The 23,350-nt window shown below is 41.1% G+C and overlaps 1 protein-coding gene across 3 annotated transcripts in view; it reads right to left on the reverse strand.

The window, feature by feature from the left end:
- MYO1D (myosin ID) overlaps positions 1-23,350 on the reverse strand; it is a 303,283-nt gene that overhangs the window by 140,128 nt on the left and 139,805 nt on the right. For all 3 annotated transcript variants that reach the window (XM_084750418.1, XM_084750417.1, XM_084750419.1), the window contains one exon: positions 21,167-21,374. In XM_084750418.1, the coding sequence (XP_084606544.1) occupies positions 21,167-21,374 (208 nt within the window). The remainder of the gene's footprint in view (positions 1-21,166; positions 21,375-23,350) is intronic.

Raw genomic sequence — 23,350 nt, forward strand, 5'->3', positions numbered from 1 at the left:
AGGAACAGCTGTCAACATCTGGCCTTCTTAAGTCTTTGGTTGCTGCTATATTTAGAAATGCTGTTCCTGGTCTAAAATCAAGTATGTGTCCATAAAACGATTTTGTTTTTTTTTTCTTAAGATGTAAGCTACGAGGAGATGAGAGGATGCATGGGCAGCGCTCTTACCTCACATTCACCCCCACGAATGGCAGTCTGGAGTATGCACTCTACAGACCACCTCTGTGGCTTCTGAAACTGTCCAAGGATTGAGCAGTGCCTCTCCCCTGGAAACACTAAGCTAGGTTGCTGAAAAGGCTAGCTACCACCTTGCAGCCACAAGAGGGCGCCAGATGGAACAAGAAGGTGGTATGCCCATAATTTAAGAACGTGGAATGCCCACAAAGGCTTTAGATTCTTTGGAACACAAATTTGTAGTTGCCAGCTACAGATGATGGACATATTAGAAGAGGACCCACTGCTGTGTGAGTGGGCAGGATGCTAACCATCTCCCTTCTGGTCAGGCACTAAGAAGGGTTAATATCCAATCTTCATGAGGAATGTATGTAAAACAATATATGTGAAACAGGCACAGAAGTCACTGAGAAATAAACAGGGAAGGTGAAGTGATCGAAACAGATACACAGATCTGTGGACCCACCTAATGCAATTATTTGATTACAGAAGAGACAAGCTACAGTGGAGAGGCTGCCACAGTCATCACCAGCCAGGCCAGTAGTTTCATGCAGAGTCAGGAACGCCAATCTCAAGTTCAGACAGTCTTTCCAATAAACGCCAGCACTAAACTCCCTATAGCTACTTCTGTAGATACTCCAAAGAAATATTTTAGGATCTTCAAAATCTACCTCCCGTTTTGGTCTTCCCCCCTCAACTGCTTGTGATGAATATTTCATGGAACTCTCTCATAGCTGCCCTCAGGTGTCCTCACAGAAATCTAAACTTAAACCCAAGCTCCAACTGCACCTTGCACAGGGATAAACCCTGCTGCACCGAGCCTTGAAGAAACGGGTACGTGCAAGGTGGTGGAGTGCAGGCGCAGCCAGGGTGCTGCATGAAAGGCCTTTGAACGGTCTCTCTTTCCTTGCAGGCTCTTTCCTTTAGTCCCCTTCCTCTCTGATCTAATCCTAAGTCAGATCCTGCTATTCTGCGCGCCTCCTCAGAGAGATCCTTGCAGACTGCCCTGGCGACATGCATCCTGGTCCTGAGGGGCCGTCCTCCACAGGGTTACATACTTTGGGGGTTATTTCTTTATTCACGCGTTTTGTTTCACTCCTTGACTAGCATGTGTGTTCCACAAAGACAAAGGTCTATTTCTACTTTATTTATGGTTGCATTTCCAAAGAGCAATTGGTGGTTCAATACATATATTAAGTTAATCATTGTTGGCCTGAATAAAACAAGTGTATTTATTATACCGGAGAGGTGCTTGTCTGAGAAAAGGCCTTACGGGAGTTTGACCTGCAAGGAGGGCCCAGTAATTGTGAGGTTATCAGAACCTGGAAGGAAGAATTCATCCTGTCACACAGCCATGAGGAAGAGCCAAGCCAGTCAGAAATGTTCGGGACCGAGCAGCAGTCACCTTTTTAAGCAGTAGAGAACTTCAAGAGCAATGCTGATGGCCACAGTTGTACAGCAGCCTAGCAGCATGCTCTAGGGCATGAAAAACATCATGTCTAGCATGGGTAAGCATCAACTCTGACAGACAATGGCCACCGAGAGAGCCAATAAACGGAAAACTCTGGGCTTCGGTGAGCATTCCTTTCACAGCGAAAGGATTTCATGAAAAATCTTTATCTTAAGCTGGTCTCTGGAATAAAACACAGATATTTTAAATTAAGTGCCTGTTTTTCTGTTCATTTCAGTTTTAGGATTTTAATTTTTAAAAATTTTTTTACAAAATTCAGCATCCTGTGCCATTCATCAAGTGACTAAGGAAAATGCACTCCTATTCGCTCTTTGGAAGTGAACTGACTGAGGAAAAAGCCCATGAGCTCTACTGTGTATTGCTCCTGCCTTCACTGGCCTGTGAGAAAAACAGTTCCTTTTAACACTTGAATGAAGAGAAGAAGGGTCGGAGCGTGTGTGTGTGTGAGAAAGGAATTCTATAAAGCCAAAACAAACAAACATTACTTACTAGGTCTACACTGGTTCTGAAATTAACAAAAATCTATATCTAACACCACCACATCACATGCCAAAGTTACTGACCAGACCTAAAGTTATATGGCTCAATTAACGTCTACAGTTAGGATGGTATAATTGAAAATTTATTTATTTATTCTTTTCTCATATATAGGATTGTAGAGTTTTTTTTTTTTAAATCTCCAAGTTTTTAAAGATGAGTTTATAAAGTTAAAAAGTTATATTAAATTCAACTTACTCTAAAACTCTGATTCCAAAAGAGAAGCCATCTTTGGGTTAGAGTGCATGAGCTGCTCTCCAGTGCTTTCGGCAGACGTGGCCATGAACGAAGCCCTAGCTTGATGAGCGCAGCTGTGGGAGGTTCCATGTCACTCCCCTCTGGAAAGGTGACCTGGCAGGTGTCTGCCCTTCCAAAGGGACAGAAAGTCCTTGATTTTCCAGGGCCATGGACTCTTGAGAGTCACGACACTGCAGCGACAGGTGGCCCAGGGAACCTTAAGAGTTTCCATGCTTATGGAGATGTAGCCTCTAAACTTTAAAAATCATGGAACAGGGCTTTACAACTCTTCTCGTTTGAGAAGATACTTATTTGGTTAGACCAAAGGCTGTGACAGAAATAGCTCTTTAACCACCCAATAAGAGCCAGGGAAAACTATACTTTCACTAAGTATAATGTCTGTTGCTGACTTAGCCTTAAGTCACCATTATCTTCAAGTATCCTATGATAGGGCCCAGCAAGCACTGACTTCTTCCTTCCTGTCCTTCATGAATAGCCCTGTTGATGTGATCTGCTTTTGGACAATGGGATGTCCACAACATGATCCAAAGACCTTGAAACATGCTTAAGTCAGTCTTGTCTTCTTGGGCTCCTCTATGAAAAGAGCATGGCCCTAGAATCTACTAACTTCAAAAAAATGAGCCACACATGACACCAACCTGTATGTCGGTGAGACTGGTCAGACACCAGAGACAAGCAAGAAACACTCTGTTACACGCACTAAGTTCTAGGGAAGTGCAGAAGGCTGAATAACGGATTCTAGAAATGTCTTCTTCCTAATCCTTGAATCCTGTCAGTCTGGGTCGGGGGAGAGTTTGCAGACCTGGTGGCTTCTGCACCCCTGCATCATTTTCATCTTTACTGGATGCTTGCAAAGGTGAAGGAAGTCAAGATTCTTAAACCAGTTGGAATGAGAGAATCTCAGAGGAGACCATGTAAAGGAATTCAGTATGTGCAATGATAATTTCTCTCCTTTATCTTTTTTTGCTTCATATAATGTGGCGGACAGGAAATTGGACGGCACATTCTTGGTGGGAAAATGCCATTTCTTCACAAAACAACACCATGTAGGGCAGTTTCTATTGTGTCAGTTTATAGTAACTTATTTTCTGTTCTTTATTTAGGAGGCACATGGAACTGAAAATACCTCAATTTTATTCACCTGTTCCATAGATATACACAAATATTCTCCACACTGCAGACTGCAGAGGGCCGAAAGAGCAGACACTGTTTATTTAGTAGATTCAACTCACTTTTAAGAGAAATAAATGTCCTTAGGCCTTTCCCTCTAATTTTGCTAGACTGAGTTCCAGAGTAGCAAAGAACCCACATGTGACTTTACAGATGAAAACTATTCTGTAAATTCTTTCCTAGGTAAACAGATTAAAGACAGCTGGTTTGCTAAAAAGCACAAAAGAAAATATTGACCCAGGTGACATATTTCAGTCAAGATGTTTCTGACCAAGGAAATTATAGAACAATATTTATTGGCTGACCTTTTAAGAGATGGTTGACATTAATATTGTACACATCTTACATGGCAATAAACTTTCCAAGAGTTTATATGATTAAGACTTTTTAACACATGTCGAATATCCTGGATTATCTGGTTGCACCCTAGATACAGTCACATAATTGACAAGAAGCCAGCACTGTTTCCGTGAGGGAAGACAGCAAGCATAGAGATTGGAGTGCGTACCCACAGCCACAGAATGGGTAGTTATCAGAAGCTAGGAGAGGCAGGAGACTCATTTCCTTCACCACCTTTGGAGGAAACATTGTCTTGCTAACAGCTTGTTTTGACTCAGTATACTGAATTACAACTTTCTCCCCGAACTGTGAAAGAATACATGGCTGCTGTTTTAAGCTGCCACATTTATAACAATCATTTTCAGCGGTCCTAAGCACTAATTCCCATGGTTACACAGAAAAGTTATGGCAATAAGGTGATGCAAATCCAAATCAGAGGCATTAGTATAAGCAATAATAGAAAACAGAGTACTTACAGAGCACTTAAGCTATGTGGAACATATTAACTCACTGAATACTTGTAACTCACGCTCCTATTTCCCTTTTACAGACGAGAACACCGAGCTACACATGATCTAAACATGCTGTTCTGTGGAGCTGAGGCAGGAGCCCAGTGCCTTATGGTAGACTAAAGTGAAGAACCATCTGTGGCTAGGAAGAGCTGCGGTGGAGGCCAGAGATCAGCACGAAGTTCGTGACTCTTCAGCACAGGGAGAACGAACACTTTAACACGTCTTTTCTCAGTTGAGAACAATTCTTACACATACTGGTTACTCCATCCGCTTGGCATTGTTGAGGGGTCTTAGCTGAACGCACACAAAGAGCTCGCAAGTACTCAGTAGCACCTGTGCTCTCAGCGAGGGACAGACTGCACTGTGCTGGTGGCCTTGCGCAGAACCCGGCCGCACAGCAGGGTGCCATTCCCTCAACTACTGCTAACCTAGCTGAAGACATGAGACAAATGCACACAGCTAACAGGTGGCTTAAGGTTTAAACACCTTAAGGAGTGTTTAAGAGTACAGGAATTATAAAACACAACAAGCGTTTTTTTAAGCTTGTACATCACATAGCTGAGAAGAGCTACTCTTCCCTGACTTTCCACGGCATACTTTAGGGGGCATTCACCCCGGCAGGACACTCCCAGGGGTCATACAATCCCTAAGATGTGTACTTCCCGCCCACTCATTCAAGCAAGCGTCAGCTCTACAGAAATGACCTTGAATCAGTCCTACTTATAACTCACAACACACAGTTACAGTAGCAGATTCCCTGTGCCCTACCCACCCCCATGACAGATGTGTCTCATCCAACCAGGCCCATGAGCCCTTCCTTCTACTGAATTCACTATCTTAGCTCCACAGGCGACAACCAGTGGAGAGACGTAAAGATGGCTATTGAGATGCTTTCACTGGGAGGACTATGGTAGGGGACAAGCATCATCTGAAGAACACTGAGAACAAGGCAGGCAGCATGGGTAAAAGCACGGTGGTGATGCAGGTATGTCTGCAGGGTCAGTAAAGTGAAACAATGTCAGTCCATGGCAAGAGGAGATGCGTCTGGCTGAGTGAGATGTTGGAAGGCTCTGCCTTTAAGCTTTGGGAGATTGAAAGGTTTATGAATAGATGAATAACGTCATTGAAATTCAGATTACGGTGTTGTGCAGACAAGAGTCAAGAAACCTGGGTGGTCACTCCATGTTGTTGCTGGTTTTCATATGAGAACACCCATGCACAGTGCATAAAATATGACTTTGAGTTTTAAAACTGTGAGTAAGAGAGAGCTGTACAATGACTGGGCTGATGTTATCTTTAATTAAAAGTTAAAAAGCATTAATTTTAATAAAAATGTTAATTAAAAAGTTAGGACAAAATGATAAGTTTACAACTATATGTTGTTTCTATTTATAACCTGTTCATTTGAAGCTCAATAAACTCACAACTTTGTCTTCATAAGTGAATTTAAGTGATAAATGCTTGATTATGTCTTAGTTCTCCAAGAATATTCATCAACTTCTTTTTTGCAAATAGTTCATTTCCTACGCACACAAACACAAGATAAAACCATTTAGGATAGCTGACTGTCCTGAGTTAATATATTATTTCACAACTCTACAGTCAATATTCTAATTTAAATGCAATATCCTAAGCAAACATCTTAATTTACAATTTGATTTATCTTCCTTCCTTCCTTTTTTTTTGAGGCAAGGTCTCACCATGTAGTCTTTGTTGGCCTGGAACTCACTTTGTAGACCAGGCTGGCCTCAAACTTACAGAGATTCATTCGCTTCTGTCTCCTACGTGCTGGGATTAAAGGTGTGAACCACAATACCCGATATAATTAGATTTTCTTAAACAAAACATATTTTCATTACTCTACTAAATTTGGACAGACAATGGTTGTTTGACAACATTAATATATTCCAACAAAACTACTAATTAAAAGTACTCTTATTTTTTTACTTATAAATAAAGCCTTGCCCCAAATGAGTCATTAGTTCTCTTCATTATGATGAGTATATAAGTAGATCGTTCCAGAATGAACAACATGGTTAAGAGGAAATCATACTCAGCATCTTGCTGTATTGTATTTATTTTTACCTGCCATCGATCATGACATTTTGATGTTCTTAATTTTTTACATGGTTACTGTTAATAACTGCATAACTTTTTGTTGCACTGATGTATATACAACTACTGTCTTAACATTTAAACATTTCCACTTTCATAGGAAATGTTATAAGAAAATTTTTTACAAATAAAATTTACATACATTTTAAAGAATTTTCTTAGTCTTTTACATACTAGAAGTATAGCAGCTAGAATAGAGGCAAACATTTTTTTTTTTTAGATTAAAAAAACCATACTATTAAATTATCCCCTGGAAAGTTCTTAGCAGCTAATATGTGTATGATGTATGCACGTGTACATGTCTGTATACAAATATGCCTGTAAACGGGCAGGCATAGGTGTGCTCGTGCATGTGAAGGCTGACGGTTGACACTGACCGTCTTCCTCTATTTCTACCTTATTCTTTGAGAGTCTAACTGAACCTGGAGCTCACCATTCAGCCACACTGGCAATATTTCACTTGGTAGTAGTTTCATACATTTGCTAAGCAAGAGAAAGGGGGAAAAAAAGTACCTCAACATTGCAGTGCTCATACTTAAGTCACATATATCTTACTATACATTTACCTTGTTAAACAGTTCGATTTTCTTAGGTTAATGAAATATGCAAAAAATTAAATATGCTAGGGATTGCACTAGGGACATGGCTCAATGCTAAGACGTTTGCCTTGCAAATATTGAGGCCATGGGTTCCATCCCCAGCACACCACACACAACCCACCACCCCAAACCAACCAAACCCCTAAAAATTCCTTACTTAGTGGCAGTTATTTTTTGCTAAGTGACGAACAGCCATTACAAAAAAAAAAAAAAATTCTGATCTTCACAAGACTCAGAGCAGCCAGCCAAGCAGTGGGACAGAGGTGTAGGCAGGAGATGGGGTAAGTGTGTTAGAATGCCCAGACTAAAGATGGCTTCTGCAGCTGAGCATAAAGTCCTGTGCTTCCCGGCAGCTTCAGTAATGGGGAACCTTAATGAGTTGCAAGGATTACATGATTTAGTAGGCATTTTTAATAAGGCAGGTAACTAAAATAAATACTCTTTGCACCCAAATATGCCCTTTGTTTCTTTAGAACAATCATTTCTGTTAGGGAAGGAGCAAAAATAAATTGCTCAGCTGCAACTCGGTGGCTTTTGTTTCGCGTGTCTGTGCACTTTTCCAGCTACATTTGTGATTGTACGCTTCTTATTCACGAGCTTGCTCCTCTGAATATAGGGTAGTGCGAATATTGTAATTGAGTGTAAACATCTATTCACTAAACCCCTTTCCTTTTACTGATAAATGCTTTACAAAAAGTCAATCTCTTCAGCGTGTAGCAATTAACAAAGAAAAGAACAATGAGAAATGCAGCCATGTTTCCGCCTCCCTCCCCCTTTCCCTGGTACTACCTATAGAGGCCAGACACTGTTGTCATGGAGACAACAGCTGTTGGGCTATGAGTGACAGGTCTCAGGAGAGAAGTGTCTGAGAAAGGGAACATCTTCAGTTAAAACAAAAGTGGTGAGGGGGAAAAAACAAAGCAAGCTGTTTTCCTGACATGGTGGAGACTCAATTGAAAGGTGTATTTAGCCTGAGAGAAGAAAAGGAAGGTTTTCCTCCTCCTTTCATCTAACACAGGAAACATTTTCCTTCCAACCGGGAATAGATTTCTTTTAAGTAAATCTGAAGCATATGTACACATCTTGGCATAATTACAATTTAAAATTGGGATTCATACTGATGCACCAAATTGGTTGCCGTAGTAATGAGCTATCACCTAGGCAACGGGTTTGCTGCTCTTTCTGGAGAGCAAATCATCTGCATCCAATGTGGGGGAATGGGCCTGGGTATCGGCAGTGGGGGAAGTGGGCTGGGGAAGGGCAACAGATGACAATGGCTGCGTCTAGGAGGAGATAAGCATGAGACAAATTGATTTTGACAAGTCATCATTATTTTCCAAATAGGCTTTTAGCATTTTATTCACCAGTTGGGTGGGAGGAGGCGAAGGTGGGTGCTGAGGGAGGAAGGGAAGAATGCCTTGTGGCTTCAATGTTAAATTTTTGCTGAAGCATTTTTATTTTTCTAAAAGGCTATCATTTGTCAAGGTGCAGATGTGGGCACATACTTAAATGGATCAGTTGTTGGCTTACATCATAAATCTCAGGAATTTTCTTCAGAATTGTAAGATCAATGACTTGCACACAACAATATTATTCTAATAGCACAGTTGGGTAATATGCAGATAAGGCTTCGTATTCAGTAACCGGAATCTCCTACATGTCTCAGAAGATGTTTATATGCCTTGATTTCTTCGTTAAGAACATAAACACTTTCCCAAAGTGTTCTTGTTTCCAAGTCTTATTAATACATGTCCAACACACTTTCTTTCTGGACAACTCTGCCTTGGATTTTGTTTCCCTGTATCACATGCTTATCCCAGTCTACCTTAACACACTGGTGACTCTGTATTTGAAAATTGCTGGCCAGGTGGTGGTGGTACACACCTTTAATCCCAGCTCTCAGGGGGCAGAGGCAGGCGGATCAATTTGAGGCCAGCCTGGTCTATCAGAGTGAGTTTCAGGACAGCCAGGGCTACACAGAGAAACCATGTCTCAAAAATAAAAAATGAAAACAAAACAAAACAATACAAAAATGCTACTTTGTTTCTTCCCTTCCATTACCAAGTGTGTGCCAGCCATTTCTGCCTGAACGTCTCATACATACCTGGAACACACCATGCCCACACTAACATCCTGGAAATACATGCCAGCGACTGCTCCTTCTCTATCTCAGGCATGCTTGACATTAGCTAGCTATCACCCCAACTTGGAAGAATAGGAGCCCCTCGTTTCTGTTTCATATCAACTTCATACCAACTCTCATGGTTTGGTAATTTCCTCTCATCTCAGCTATGTGGCTGAGGTTCATCATTAGTTCTACGGAGGGCAATACCAGGTTCTTAATTGGCCACTCTGTTTCCCCTCTGATACAGATCTATTTAAAACTTCAAAGCCAGCCACGCCACTTTTCTCTTATTCTTTCCATGGAATATGGCAAGAACCTAGCTGACAGCCCTACTTATCTATAACAGCTACAGCCGAGCTTGAAGGAAAGTAAAGGCCAGCACTCCTGTGCAGAGATGGGAGGTGAAGACAGAAGCATCCCCAGAGGCTCCTGGGTCCCCTAGCCTGACGTATGCAGCAGAAAACGCCAAAGAAAAGCGACTGGGTAATCTTTAATGTACTTAAAAATGCTTGCATCCTGCAATGCAGCATTTCTAGCCTGAGTGTATGCTTTGAAGCAGCGGTTCTCAAAGCGTGTTCCAGGGCAACCCTGGACATTGCTGAAATCCTCTTAAGGGATCTTTAAGAACAAAACAATAGAATAGAAGTAGGCTGTTTGCTTTAAAAATTCTCACTCCTTCACAAGTGTACAGCTGAGTATTCTAGAGACCATTATGGTATGTGATGGCATCAACATTCTTTTTGTCTGTCTGTTTGTCTGTCTGTCTGTCTGTCTGTCTGTCTGTCTGTTAGATCCAGGGTTTTTCTGTAGCCTTGGCTGTCCTGGAACTCACTCTATAGACCAGGCTGACTTTGAACTCACAGAGATCCTCCTGCCTCTGCCCTCCTGAGTGCTGGGATTAAAGGCATGTGCCACCGCCACCTGGTGACATCAACATTCTTATAGGTAACTGGATCCTTGTCTGCATGCTCCTGCAATATGTAGAAGTTTATAAGATGAGCTCTCTGGGGTAGTCAACGGAAGCAGCCTTTACACAGAGCAGGTTTACCTGAAGGTAAGAGAATATGCACAAGAATGCTAACTGCAGCCTCTGTGACATGATGAAAACTGAAAAGCAAACTGACTATTATTAAAGTAAACATGTAAACTGAAACTTTTGTTTTTCAGCCTTAGGTGGCTTGGAATTCTGGGTAGCCTTAGACTCAGAGAGATCTGCCCTCCTCTGCCTCCTGACTACTTGGGATTAAAGGTGTGCCCCGCCATTCCCAGCTATATGGAAATGTTCAAATAGTAAAACAGCACAAAGGACTATGAAGGTTAAGTAGATAAGTCACTATACTACCCTACAGAAAATCTTAAGGTGATGTGGTAAGGCAGCATAGAGGTGTACTGTCTGTAACCCTGGCATTGGGGAAGCTAATGCAGGAGGGTTGAGTGCAGGCCAGCCTGGGCTACATAGTATAACTCTCAAAAACCAAACAAAAACCAAACCCAAAGAACAAGACACTATTAGGCTGGGTGGAAAACAAAAGGTACCTCCAGGTGCTGGAGAGATGGCTCAGCAGTTAAGAGCACTGTCTGCTCTTCCAGAGGTCCTGAGTTCAATTCCCAGAACCCATATGGTGTGATCTGATGCCCTCTTTTGACATACAGGTACAGCACTTATATGCATAAAATAAATAAATAAAAATGTTTTTAAAAAGCTACCTCCAAAATAAACCAAAAACCAAACCAAACACCCAAAACCAAATCAAGCCGCTAAAAACTATGCACAGGAGATTGCACGCAACAAACGCTTTAAGCCATGACAAAGGCAGAATAGAACAAAATAAATCCCTTCCCCCAACTCCCCAAAATGTGCAACTAAATGAGGCTGCCAGCTTCAACCAGCAGTTAGTTATTAATGAGCAGCCTTGGCAGAAAAGGGGTGTGTTGGCCCAGGTGCTTTGGAAGGACGTCATGAGCCAGCTCTTTACACCTTGTTAGTGAACACTTGCATGCCGGCCAAAAGACTGAGGGTGAGGCCAAGTTTAAGGCTGCCCTCGCGGCAGTGCTGGCGTATCACCCACCTGGATATGTGGATGGAGGGCAAGCGCTTTCTTGCAACATGGGAAGGGTTATTTTAGGCATTCCAAAAACTAGTCCATGTTTGTTATAAGAAAAAAAAGTTTGAGTATTTTTGTGCAAGATTTCGTACTTATATTTGTCACAAGATGTTTTTTTACCCATGAACCTTTGCATCAGTTAGTTTACTTCAGCATCAATGATCCAGCTATAATGAGCTCCACCTGTACAAATTGTCGGTACACCACAGAGTAAGATCTGTCCTCACTGTAGATGTGCCTTCTTTTTAAAAAAGATGTCTTTTTATGAAGGTTATTTGAATGAGAATGGCTCTTATGGGCTCACATGTTTAAAGACTTTGTCCCCAGTTGGTGGAACTGTGAAGGGCTACGGCCTTGTGAGGGAAGTGTGTCACTGGTGGTGGGCTTTGAGGCTCAAAAGTCCACACCATCCTCAGATACCCCTTCCCCCGTCTCTGCCTCATGCTTGTGGATCAGGATATAAACTCAGGTGCTGCTCCAGGACTCTGCCCTGCCCGCCCATCTGCTTCCACACTCCCCTCTTCATGAGGGTCATGAACTCTAGGCCTCTGGAGTCAGGAGTTCTAAACTAAACGCTCTCTTTTATAGGTTGCCTTGGTCATGGTATCTCTTCACAGCGACGGAGAACTAACTGAGACAATTAGCAAACAAAGGAATGTTGTTGTTTTTTTTTTCTGGGTGTTATAATACAAGTCTGTCACCCCAGCACTCTAGATGTACAGGCAGAAAAGGTCACAGTTCAGAACAATCCTAGTGAGTTTGAGGCCAGTCTTGGCTTTATAAGATCCCTGACTTAAACAAATGAACAACCCCCCCTGCCCCCCCCACCAAAAAAACTGAGTCTTTATATAACAACGTACACACACACACTGTTCTTATTTATGCCTTCCCCACTGTCCTTTCTTGTTTGTTTGCTTGTTTTTGATTTTTCAAGACAAAGTTTCTCTGTGTAGCCCTGGCTGTCCTGAAACTTACTCTGTAGACCAGGCTGGCCTCATACTCAGCGATCCACCTGCCTCTGCCTCCTGAGTGCTGGGATTAAAGGCGTGCATCACTACTGCCTGGCTCCCACTGTCCTTTTTTAGTTCCCTTAACCCTTCTTGCTGGTCCCTTCCTCTTCTAGATAACTCTTCCTCTGCTTTCCTGTCCACACACCCCTTGCCTTCTTTAATATCTGGTCTTTTCCAAAGCCTCTCTTCTACTGTATAAGTAGAAATACATTTTCAAGTAAAAAATAGATCTAGAAAAGGTAAGAATTTGGCAAACTTTTGTAAAACACCTCCCTCCCCCACAAAGACTCTTCTCCACAGCTTGGACAGGATCCTTTCCTGAGTCCCTCTGGTAGTTACTACTGACCCTGGGCCTCACGTTTCTTTTGTGTTGAGCTTCTTGTGGGTGGAAGCTGGCCTTACTAATATTCATACCCCTAGTCCGAAATAATGAACAAATCCACATTTGAGACCCGTTAAAAAATACTACAGACATAGTTAGAAGCTACTACCCTATCAACGCTGCGTGGCACTTTCAACACTCAGGCAAGGTCAGGCAGTGTATTGGTGAGCATGCACTTCCTTGTGAACACAGCAGAGGACACAGGCAACAGAACTGCACAGTGATGCACAGCCTTCCTGTAATTCAGCCCGTGCTCTGTCAGCTGGGATCCACATCCTTTCCATCCCAGCCATGGCTCATAGGTCAGTTCAGTGAGCGCAGTTCTCTTTCGGAGAATCCCAGCTCAGAATACAGCACTCATGACCCATGCTTCATACTGCTCATGCAGGGGCTGACTCATGCTCCCAGCACCAGCACTTTTCTCCATGTGTGTTTAAGACATATTTCAGGCCATGGACAGTGGACGACTCAGACGTTGCTGGATGTCTAGTAAGGTTATTTGACAAAGGAATTCTGCCAACTCCATTGGCTCCCTCATCATGACCTTTGTAAAGGTGGCTGGCTTTACCAACTTTCCTGTTCTCCCTCACAGCAGAGCATCCTGAATGATAGCACTACTGAGCAGGTACAGCACACATGTGAGTGTGTGTGTGTGTGTATGTGTGTGTATGTGAGTGTGTGTTTGTGTGTGAACGTATGTGTGTGATTGTGCATGTGTTAGTGTGTGTGTGTGAGCATGTGCGTGTGTTCGCGCAAGTGTGTGTGTGTGAGGTTACTGCATTCAGCACTCATCATTACTTAACCATTCTGTAGCTTTAGTTCCCTTAGTTTCCAAATAGACGTGTTCACAGGTTCTTAAAAGAACAAGTAGTATATAAAGGAACAGAAAGTGCATCCATTAGCCAGATACCATCTTAAGAAGCTTTTTGGTTTGTTTAAGAATAAAAGTAATTTTTTCCCCCAGAAATAATGATTTTGCTTTTAGCCTGAGAAACAACAAATGTGGGTGGCTTCCCACAGATGAGAGGGAGCCCTCATGGCTTCCTGCCTCACTTGACAAAGCTTCACAGTCAAACAAACAAACAAACAAACAAACAAAAACCTGAAGGGAAGGGCCAAATGGGCTGCACAACCAACAAGTCCCAGTTGGGGATGATTCTGTTCACAGTCTGTCTTGTGCTTAGTTTACTCAGTTCTATGTACAAATCTCAGAGGCCCCTTATAATTAACAGCTATATTCCTCTCAGCTTCAGAACTCACAGTCTTCATTATAAGCCTACTGTTAATGAGCCACCCTCAATTCTTCACAAGATCATTCTTGTGATGGGGGCTTTATTATAACCTAGCAATAAGAATGCAAAACACAACATGCAATTGACAAATAAATGCTAGAACACACAGGTAAAGTTTAACCGTTAACCAAGACAAGCCGACAAGGGCGAGCCTTGTGATAGATACACTGGCCACCTTTGAGACATGATTTTAAAATACAAAAAGCTGTTCTGTAAAAACACTTATAACTAACGTGCTATAGCAAGTTAAAAAAAATATACTTGAACAAAATTCTAAACTGATATCACAGTATGTGCCAGGCTGCAAGGAGCCATGGCCCACAGCATGTGGACTGTGCTTTGATGTACAGTGGTACCCTCTACTCTCAGCAAGCCCAGCTGACCCTGGCCATCTGTAAAGACATGGACTTCAGCCAACTGGAGATGGTCAAAGACCAGGTATCAGATGATGGCAATGTTATTAATTTAATATGGTATGATAAATGCCAGTAAATCCTTAATGTGATCTTGAGCAATAGTAGAAGTAAAAATCATAAAATTAGAAAGTGAAATAACATACATATAAAACATACATTGCCTGGAAGTAATCTTAAAAATAAAAAATGATTTAAAAAATTTAAATTACTTATTTTGTTGTACTTGTATGCATATGTATGTGGATGCACATACCATGGCATGCGAGTGGAGGTCAGAGGACTGACTACCCATGGGAGTTCTCTTCCTCTACCCCTGGGTTGAACTCAGGTGGTCATACATGAGCCATACGCCATCCCACTGGCCCCCAGTGTTTTTGTGTGCACGTTGGAGGTTGAAACTAGAGCCTTGTACAGATTAGGTAAGCACCAAGCTACATTTTTTTTTTGCACACAGGGTCTTCCTATTCAGCTCAGGTTTGCCTGAAACTCATTATGTAGCCCAGGCTTGCCTCAAATTTGTGATCCTCCTACCTCTGTCTTCCAAGTGCTGAGATTACAGATATGCACTTCCAAAACAAACAAACAAAAAACCCAAACAAACAGAAAAACAAAGCTAACTACTAGGAACAAAAGGAAACACACACACACACACACACACACACACACACACACACACACACACACACCAATAGTAGAGTAGCTAGTCCTGTATACAGGAAAAGCAAATCCCAGAACAAATTCCATAGTTCCTCATTAACACATGTGAAAAAAATTAGGGAAAGATACTCTCACTTCTGCTCTTCATGTTAAAAAAAGATTTGACAACATAAAATATACAATTAGTAAATTAAAAGTAAGAAAATTACAGAATAAGTAAATTGGAGATATGGTCTTTTGGGGAAACATAATAAAATGCATCACTAAAGCTGACAAGAAAAACAAAGTGAGCATAAGAGGGAATGGCTACAGACAAAAAAATGAGAATATTCTTAAGAAAAATTTGTTCAAGTCTTAAAAACTTGGATGATTTTCTAGGGAAAAAATGACCAAAACTGATAAAAATGACCACAACAGATTAAAAAAAAAAACAACCAAACAAACAAAAACAACAACTCCCCCAAACACAAAAAAACATCATAAAGAACAAGAGAAAGTGAACTGTCAAGGTGGCATATGCCTATAATACCAATGTTCTGCAAAACTGAGTATGAAGTTAGCTTGGCCTACATACTAAACCCATGTCAAGCAAAACACAAAAACAAACTAAAGAAAACACAAAATCTCAAGGAAATTGTTGAGTTATGCTCGTATAAACGTCCCTTCCAGATGGCTTTTAAGGAAGTAAACCGCAGCAGACTAACCTCAATATCAATTAGACTCTTCCAACAGACAGATCAAATACAGTATCAGATCTAAAAGACGACAACAAAATTAACAACAGAAATCATAACAGATAACTGGGACTGGGAAGGTTGAAGCAGGTGGCCATGATAAACTCAAGCCCGAACTACATAGTCGGATCCTGCTTCAAAGATACTAAACCAAGAAACGAACTAACCAACCAACCAGTCCAACCAACTAACCAACCAACCAACCAGTCCAACCAACTAACCAACCAACCAGTCCAACCAACTAACCAACCAACCAGTCCAACCAACTAACCAACCAACCAGTCCAACCAACTAACCAACCAACCAGTCCAACCAACACCACCGCAAAGCCCTCAAAGAGGAGCGCTGAGGATCCAGGGGAAGGACTTGAAGATCTGGGAGTGGCATGAAGACAATTCAAAGCTTTGAAAAATAAAGATCCAAGTTCACAATCGTTCATAAGAAGCGGGTGGGGGAATAGAAAACGCAAAGGCAATGTTCAAAATGTACAAAGAAATTGAGGATTAAACAGAATTTCGTAGTCTAGTTTAAAAGTTATTTTGCATTCCAGGCAAAGTGAATGGAGACCAACACTTAGAAATGCCCTGGCAACTGTAAGAGAAGAGATAATTTTTAATGTCTGCATAAGATGCAATCATTTACCCAGGAAAACTAGTCACAAATATGAATTAAGAAAGGTTTCTTTCTTTTCTTTTCTTTCTTTCTTCCTTCCTTCCTTCCTTCCTTCCCTCCTCTTCCTCCTCCTTCTCCTTCTAGATGGGGTTTCTCTGTGTAGCCTTGGCTGTCCTAGACTCACTTTGTAGACCAGGCTGGCCTCAAACTCACAGAGATCCGCCTGCCTCTGCCTCCCGAGTGCTGGGATTAAAGGCGCGCACCACCTCACCCTGCTTTCTTTACCCACCTCCTATAAGCTACCTCCTCCTATGATCATTTTAGGACTGGAGTTCAGAACTGTCTTAATCCATTTATAAAGAGTGCCTTATGTGCCTTGTTGTATATACACATGTGTGCAGGGGGAGGCAAGAGAGCGGAAGATCCCTTTTCATGTTCTCTCCTTCCTTTACTCTAGTTCCTACATACCGATTATGAATCAAATGCTAGGTATGCTACTAAGTGCTTTGTTTAACCATTGGATCACACGTATTTAGTCTTCACAAAAGTTTTAGACTAAAGCTTAGGACACAGCAAAGGACAAGTTAGCAGTGGGAGGGAATGGGTTCCCCCACTCCCACCTCCACCTGAAGGTACAGTTCCTTGCTGTGACTGGAGCTCCTTTGTTGCTGTTGCAGATAAAGGCAGAGCTGTTGAACAATCCAGACACACTGACAATGCCTGCCTTTTGCTCTTAGTCTTGTGGGTAATGACAAATTCCCTTCTCAGCTCCTCTAGACCTTTGGTTAGAGGTAAACCAAATGATTCTTGATGCAGAAAAACCAACATTAGCAAATATTATTCTCAGCACAACATTACTATGTAGAAAATATAACAAATTCATACTAGCAACAAAAATAGTAAGGTATCTATGGCTTAATCGAAAATCCTAAGTCCTCTTTTGGTCTAAAGGCCAGTGAAGAGTTAAACCTATTTTGCACTCATAATAAGATAACTTAATACTGCACAAATGTTAATTCTTTTAAGAGATTCTGTAAATTCAAAGTAATCCTAGTAAAAGTTGCTGTTGTATTTAATGAACTTATTACACACATTAAAATTTGTATTGTGGCAAAGGGTCTGTACGTGGTCCAATGCATCTCAGTTAAAAAGCACACAAGGTGGGCTTATCCAATAGGGCATCAAGACAGCATCTCTTCAACCTTTCCTACTGTGAAACCTGAGAGTTTTAGGTACCTACTAAGTATATATGCAAAACAGGTTTACAGATCAAACATTGGGAATAATAATAAACAATAAGGAATTTTATTTTAAAACAACCCATTGGAATACATATAATTTTATCATTATTAAAGATGAAAGGAAATTTGCATACTAATGAAATGCACTTAGGGGCCAAAGTTCATTTTTTAGTTTTTGTTGTTGTTTTTCAAGACAAAGTTTCTGTCCTGAAACTTAAGAGTTCCTCCATATTCTGCCTCCTAAGTGCTGGGATTAAAGGCATTGCCATCACACCCAACATTAACATTTAAAAAAAGAAAAGAAAAGAAAACTCAAGTCAGCCATCCAAACAGCAAATTTTAAGACCAAACATCCTAATAGAGTACAATCTAAGGATACACTAATTTTGAAAAGCTGAAAAGTGACAGTATGAAAACATTATCTTTGTTTTCTGTAATTTAACTGTGTTTCTGTAAGAGCAGCAAACTTGCATGCACTATAACACGGACTACAATTTAAAGTGTTTCAGGCAGCATTGGTTGGTGCTGGCTTACACATTGCAAAGTGGGCATGCCATGTGTTCAGAATCAAGGCTGCAGTAAATTTCACAATGTACCATGGGTGAGCCCTGCCTCAAACACCTCCGATTCATTATGTGTTTGATTCTGAAGTAATTTCTGGTCACTGCATCTTCAAAAGCCTTTTACTGTTACCAAAGTTTTTGCACCCTTCACATTTAGTTACGTAATCACATATGGGTTATAATTCACAATTTAAGGAGCTGGGTACTAAGACATACTGCAGTAAAAGCTGTGTAGCATTAATGCAAAAGCAGACAAATAGAAAAACTGGAACAGAACAGAGGCACCAGGGAAAACACCATACTCACCACGAGTTATAAGTAGCTCCAAATATCAAAGGAAAAGGAAGATACCATGCAGGAAGTGGTACGAGGATGTAATGGGCCCCCAAGACCTTAGCACAACTGACACCATGTTAGAGGCAACATTCTGACCTTAAAACCCAGCATGATGGCCACAACCGGGAAAGTCCCTAAATGAACTAAGCTTGCCTTTCAGCTTCTGTAGTTCTGCTTCTTACTAACTGAAATGTGACAACCAGGATGTGGTTTTAATGCATAAAAGACAATATGCTGTAAATCTTGGGGCCGCATGATTTGAGCAAGTTCTCCCTGTAGTCACAGGCCAGCAATAAAGCCTTTCCTTTTGGCTTTCAGAGTGTCCGTGTGGTGGTCCATAGTGGGCTTACCTCATGAGGAGAAGGCTGGCTAGCCATTATGAAAGAAAACCAAACTGGATCCCTACGTGAAACCATTTAATTGATGGAGTCCAAAATAATTAAAGACCTAAACATAAGACAGAAATCCATCTAATTCTTGGGAGAAAAATATAATACTTTTGTGACTTATAAACAAGGAATTCTTTTCAAATGAAATTCAGAAGCCAAAAAGCAAAATTGAGGAATCTGCGTCAAAACTGATTTTGTTCAACAAAGCACATATGGATACATTTCATTTGAATGCCTATAAAATAGGAGGATATATTTATCATGTCTAAAGTGCATACAAGGTAATGTTAAGAATATTCAAGGAATTCTTACTCATTATCAAGAAGACACCAACTTGAAGAAAAACGAACAAGAGACCTACAACATAGAAGCTTCATGAAATGTATAATTATACATATATAAAGAGATTTATTGGGATTACATTCCAATAGAAGGAATAATGCCCTAAACAGACACTTCATTCTAGCAAATAAAAACCTCAGTACTAGGAATAAGTTAACTCTTTGTTGGCCATTGGGGTCACATAGATTCCCAAGCATTACAAGCTAGTGCCAGCTCCCTGGCTATCCCCCAGAACTTAACAGTACGACCCTATTGCTGAGGACACTATGTGCTTGACTCAGAGAATATGGAGACATCAAGCGGGTGCTAGCTTTCTACAGGCTGGAAGTGCTAAGCATGATGCCAGAGGAAAGGGTAAGTATCAATCTTATCAAGCTGTGAACCACGCAAGCTATAATAATGCCTGGCCTGACAAGACAAGACGAGACAAGACTGTTTATGAATAGTTATGAATGTTATGGCAGTACTCAAACAACTGTCTGTTTGATCAAAGGCCTGGTCTATGAGATGGGACCCATAGCTGGCACTAATTAAGGAACCAAGAACCTCTGGATAAATAGGTCATAGGACCTAGGGGAAAGCCCAGTACTATTATTCTGCTAAACAGACACAGTATTGAATTGATTCCTAATGACTTACTGCTATGCCCTTAGGTAGAGTATCTCTCAGTCCTCACTTAAAAAAAAAAAAAAAAAAGAGTCCCTGCAGTAGATGAAAATTAACACGGAGACTCCCAACTGGTCGCTATATAGAAAACAAAAGACTGTGGAATGCTTGTCCCTAAATCAGCCATTCACATCACACCACTCCCCCCAAGGTTCAGGAATCTTTGTAGCGGAGGTGGCCCAAAGATTGTGAGAACCAGAAGTTGTTGACAATCTCAAGGAAACAGTGTTTTCCAGACCTAATAAGATAGATGTACATATGAACTGAACATGTGACATCATGAAGAAGACCTTTGCAAACTCTACCCAAACAAAATTTTGGTACTGAGGAAAGTGGATATGTAATCCCACCACTAGCTGAGGAGCTGTTAGCGTCTGATAACTACCAGGAGAAGGGGAGTCAGTTTCCTTCAGTGATGTGGCCTGATAAGCTGACCACACATCAGTGTAGGCTAAGACTAGGCAACACAAACCGGACTTGATAGGGTAAGAAAAAAAAAATCTCAAAGTTCAAAGGCAAGGTTGGTGGGGATGGGGGTAGAAAGGGTGGTAAGGAGAGAAGTTAATGATGGTGTGTGTGTGTGTGTGTGTGTGTGTGTGTGTGTGTGTGTGTGTGTGTGTGTGAGAACTGAAAATGCATTGTATGGAATTCTCAAAGAATAAAAATATTACAAAAATATAAGTAGGCAATTCATAGGAAACCCCCCAACCCCCCCAAAAAAACCCAATTATTGACACACTCAAGTTCAACAGTAATCAGGTAAGTAGAACATAAAATAACAATGAAATGCCACTGGTCTGATTAGTCTGGTAAAATGTAGGGGCAATATCATACTGGTGTGGACATGGGCACAGTCACGCTCATATAGACAACCAATAGGTAGTGCTTGTGCAAATTGGTAGCTGCTCTGAATAGAAACCTGGCAGTACTTATACCAATTACATATAGAGATATGCTCTGACCCTGAACTTCTTCACAGAAGTGTGTGATGCTTAAACACACACACACACACACACACACACACACACACATACGCACACACACACACACACACGCACATGCACATATTTAGTAAAGTTTTGAGTGTATAGAGACCTTCTTGTCTATAAGACATGAAGTTACCTTTTGTAGGAAGAGGACAACTCTGACAAGCATCTGGGCACGGTGCTCTTCCAAGGTGAACAGCGTACGGGGTGTTCGAATGAAAATTTTGGTCTTCCCATAAGCTACGTCATCCTGAAAGCCACATCGTTCTATGAGTTTCTTGACAGCCTCTTTGTCTGATGGAAGGTCATGGTTAGGCCAGGTGAACTCAGAGAGCATCTTGTACCTGAGTAAAGGAAGAAAAGGGCACGAATCAAAGGATGGAGAAAATGGTATCATCATCTTAATGGAAAAACTTCCCAACAACATTTCAGCCAACTGCTACAAGATGTGAATTTCATTAGTCTGATGGATGAAAAAGAAAATTTCTTCACTAAAACACTTCTTCATGATGACAATTCTTACTTAACTGGGAATGAAAAAAGACTTCCTTAATCTTTGGAAGGCTACTCACTGGAATTTTATAGCAATTATCATTTGCAAGTAGATGACCTTGGAAGCATTCTCATTAAAGACAAAAAGACAAGGATGCTTCCATCATGGGTTCTCAGCACTGCTCTGGAGGCCTTAGTGGCACAGTGAGGAAGACCAAAACTGACAGCGCTTATGACTACTAGGACTCTCTTCAAAGGACTTCAAATGGATCTTTGGATAAAGTCTTTTTTTATTTTTTGGTTTTTTTTTTTTGAGACAGGGTTTCTCTGTGTAGCCTTGGCTGTCTTGGACGCGCTGTGTAGACCAGGCTGACCTTGAACTCACAGTAATCCACCTGCCTCTGCCTCCCAAGTGCTGTTAAAGGCATGCGCCACCACACCAGGCTTTGGATAAACTCTTAAAACTAGGAAAAATTAAGCAGTGTTAGGTCATCACATGAGAATGGATTGCATTTCAACAGCTAAACAGCTCCTTGCCACTTGAGTCTGTCACAAATCACTTACACCATAGGTTATGTCACAAGTATAAGACAGAAGTCACATGTCACAACCTCAAAGAGACATTCCTCCATGTCTACCATAGTCTGCTTTGTTGGAAGCAGTCACGAGCCTCAGCAGACATTTAAGGGAGTCACACACGGCAGGAGGAGGAGCATCTAAACATCTGCCTGCACCGTGAGCTCCCCCATACCCTACGCAACACTAACATGTAGCTAAAAGTCATTTTTTCTCTAGTACTGAATCTGAATTTTACTGAGATATTACTCATTCTCAGTCAGGTTACAGAGTAATTTACTGGTGCTTCCTAATTTATAACATTTTAATTAACATGTATTAGTCATATTGAATAACTGGTTTCACTGCAACACTTTCATGTTGAATACAGCGTGTGCTGATGAGTTCACCTTCCCGTTGCCTTCCCTCAGCCCCCTCCCTCATCTCCTTTTTCTTCTTCTAGTTTTCTTACTACTTTCATATTTTTTTCTCACCCCAGGATTCCACAGATGTGAGAAGACAGAAACACTTCTCTGATTGTGGGTTATTTCACTCAACACAATCATCTACAGTTCCATCTAATTTCCCGAAAATGACATGTGATGTTCTGTGTTGAATACTAACCCACTGCATATCCTTACATGTTCTATATGTATCCACCTGTTGATGGGCACCTAGGCTGATTTCCTAACATGTTTACTGTCAATATTGCTGATTCCTCAGCATATACACGTAGGTGTGTGTGGCTAAATTATATGTTTCTTGAGAAAACTCCATGCTGACTCCCCTAAAAGTCTGTACTAATTTCTACTCTCATACAATGTGTGAGTGTTCCTTCTCCACCTGCATTCTCACTATTTTAGTTTGTTTCCTTGAAGTCAGCTATGAGACTGGGGTGGGATGACATGATTTTATTTGGCATTTTTGACGGTTTTGTTTTAAAATATACTCTGGATATTGATCTGTCTGACGGATAGTTAGCAAAGACACACATTCTCTCAGGCTGTCTCTTCTCTGTTTTTTCCTCTGCTGCATATCACCTTTTAAATTTTATGTCTTACTATTTGTCAATTTTTGCTATTATTTTCTAAGGCTTGTTTAGATTTCTGTTTAGAATGTCATTGTCTATGCTTACGTCTTACGTATTTTCCTTTTTTGATGTGTGTGCACACACGAGTACGTGTATGTACAGAAGTCAGAGGTTGAACTCAGGTATCTTCCTCTATTGCTTTCTCCAATATTTTTATTTTTAAAATTAAAGTCTCTTAAGTAC

This window comes from Acomys minous, assembly GCF_964271855.1.
Source record: "Acomys minous genome assembly, chromosome: 12".
Taxonomy (NCBI): domain Eukaryota; kingdom Metazoa; phylum Chordata; class Mammalia; order Rodentia; family Muridae; genus Acomys; species Acomys minous.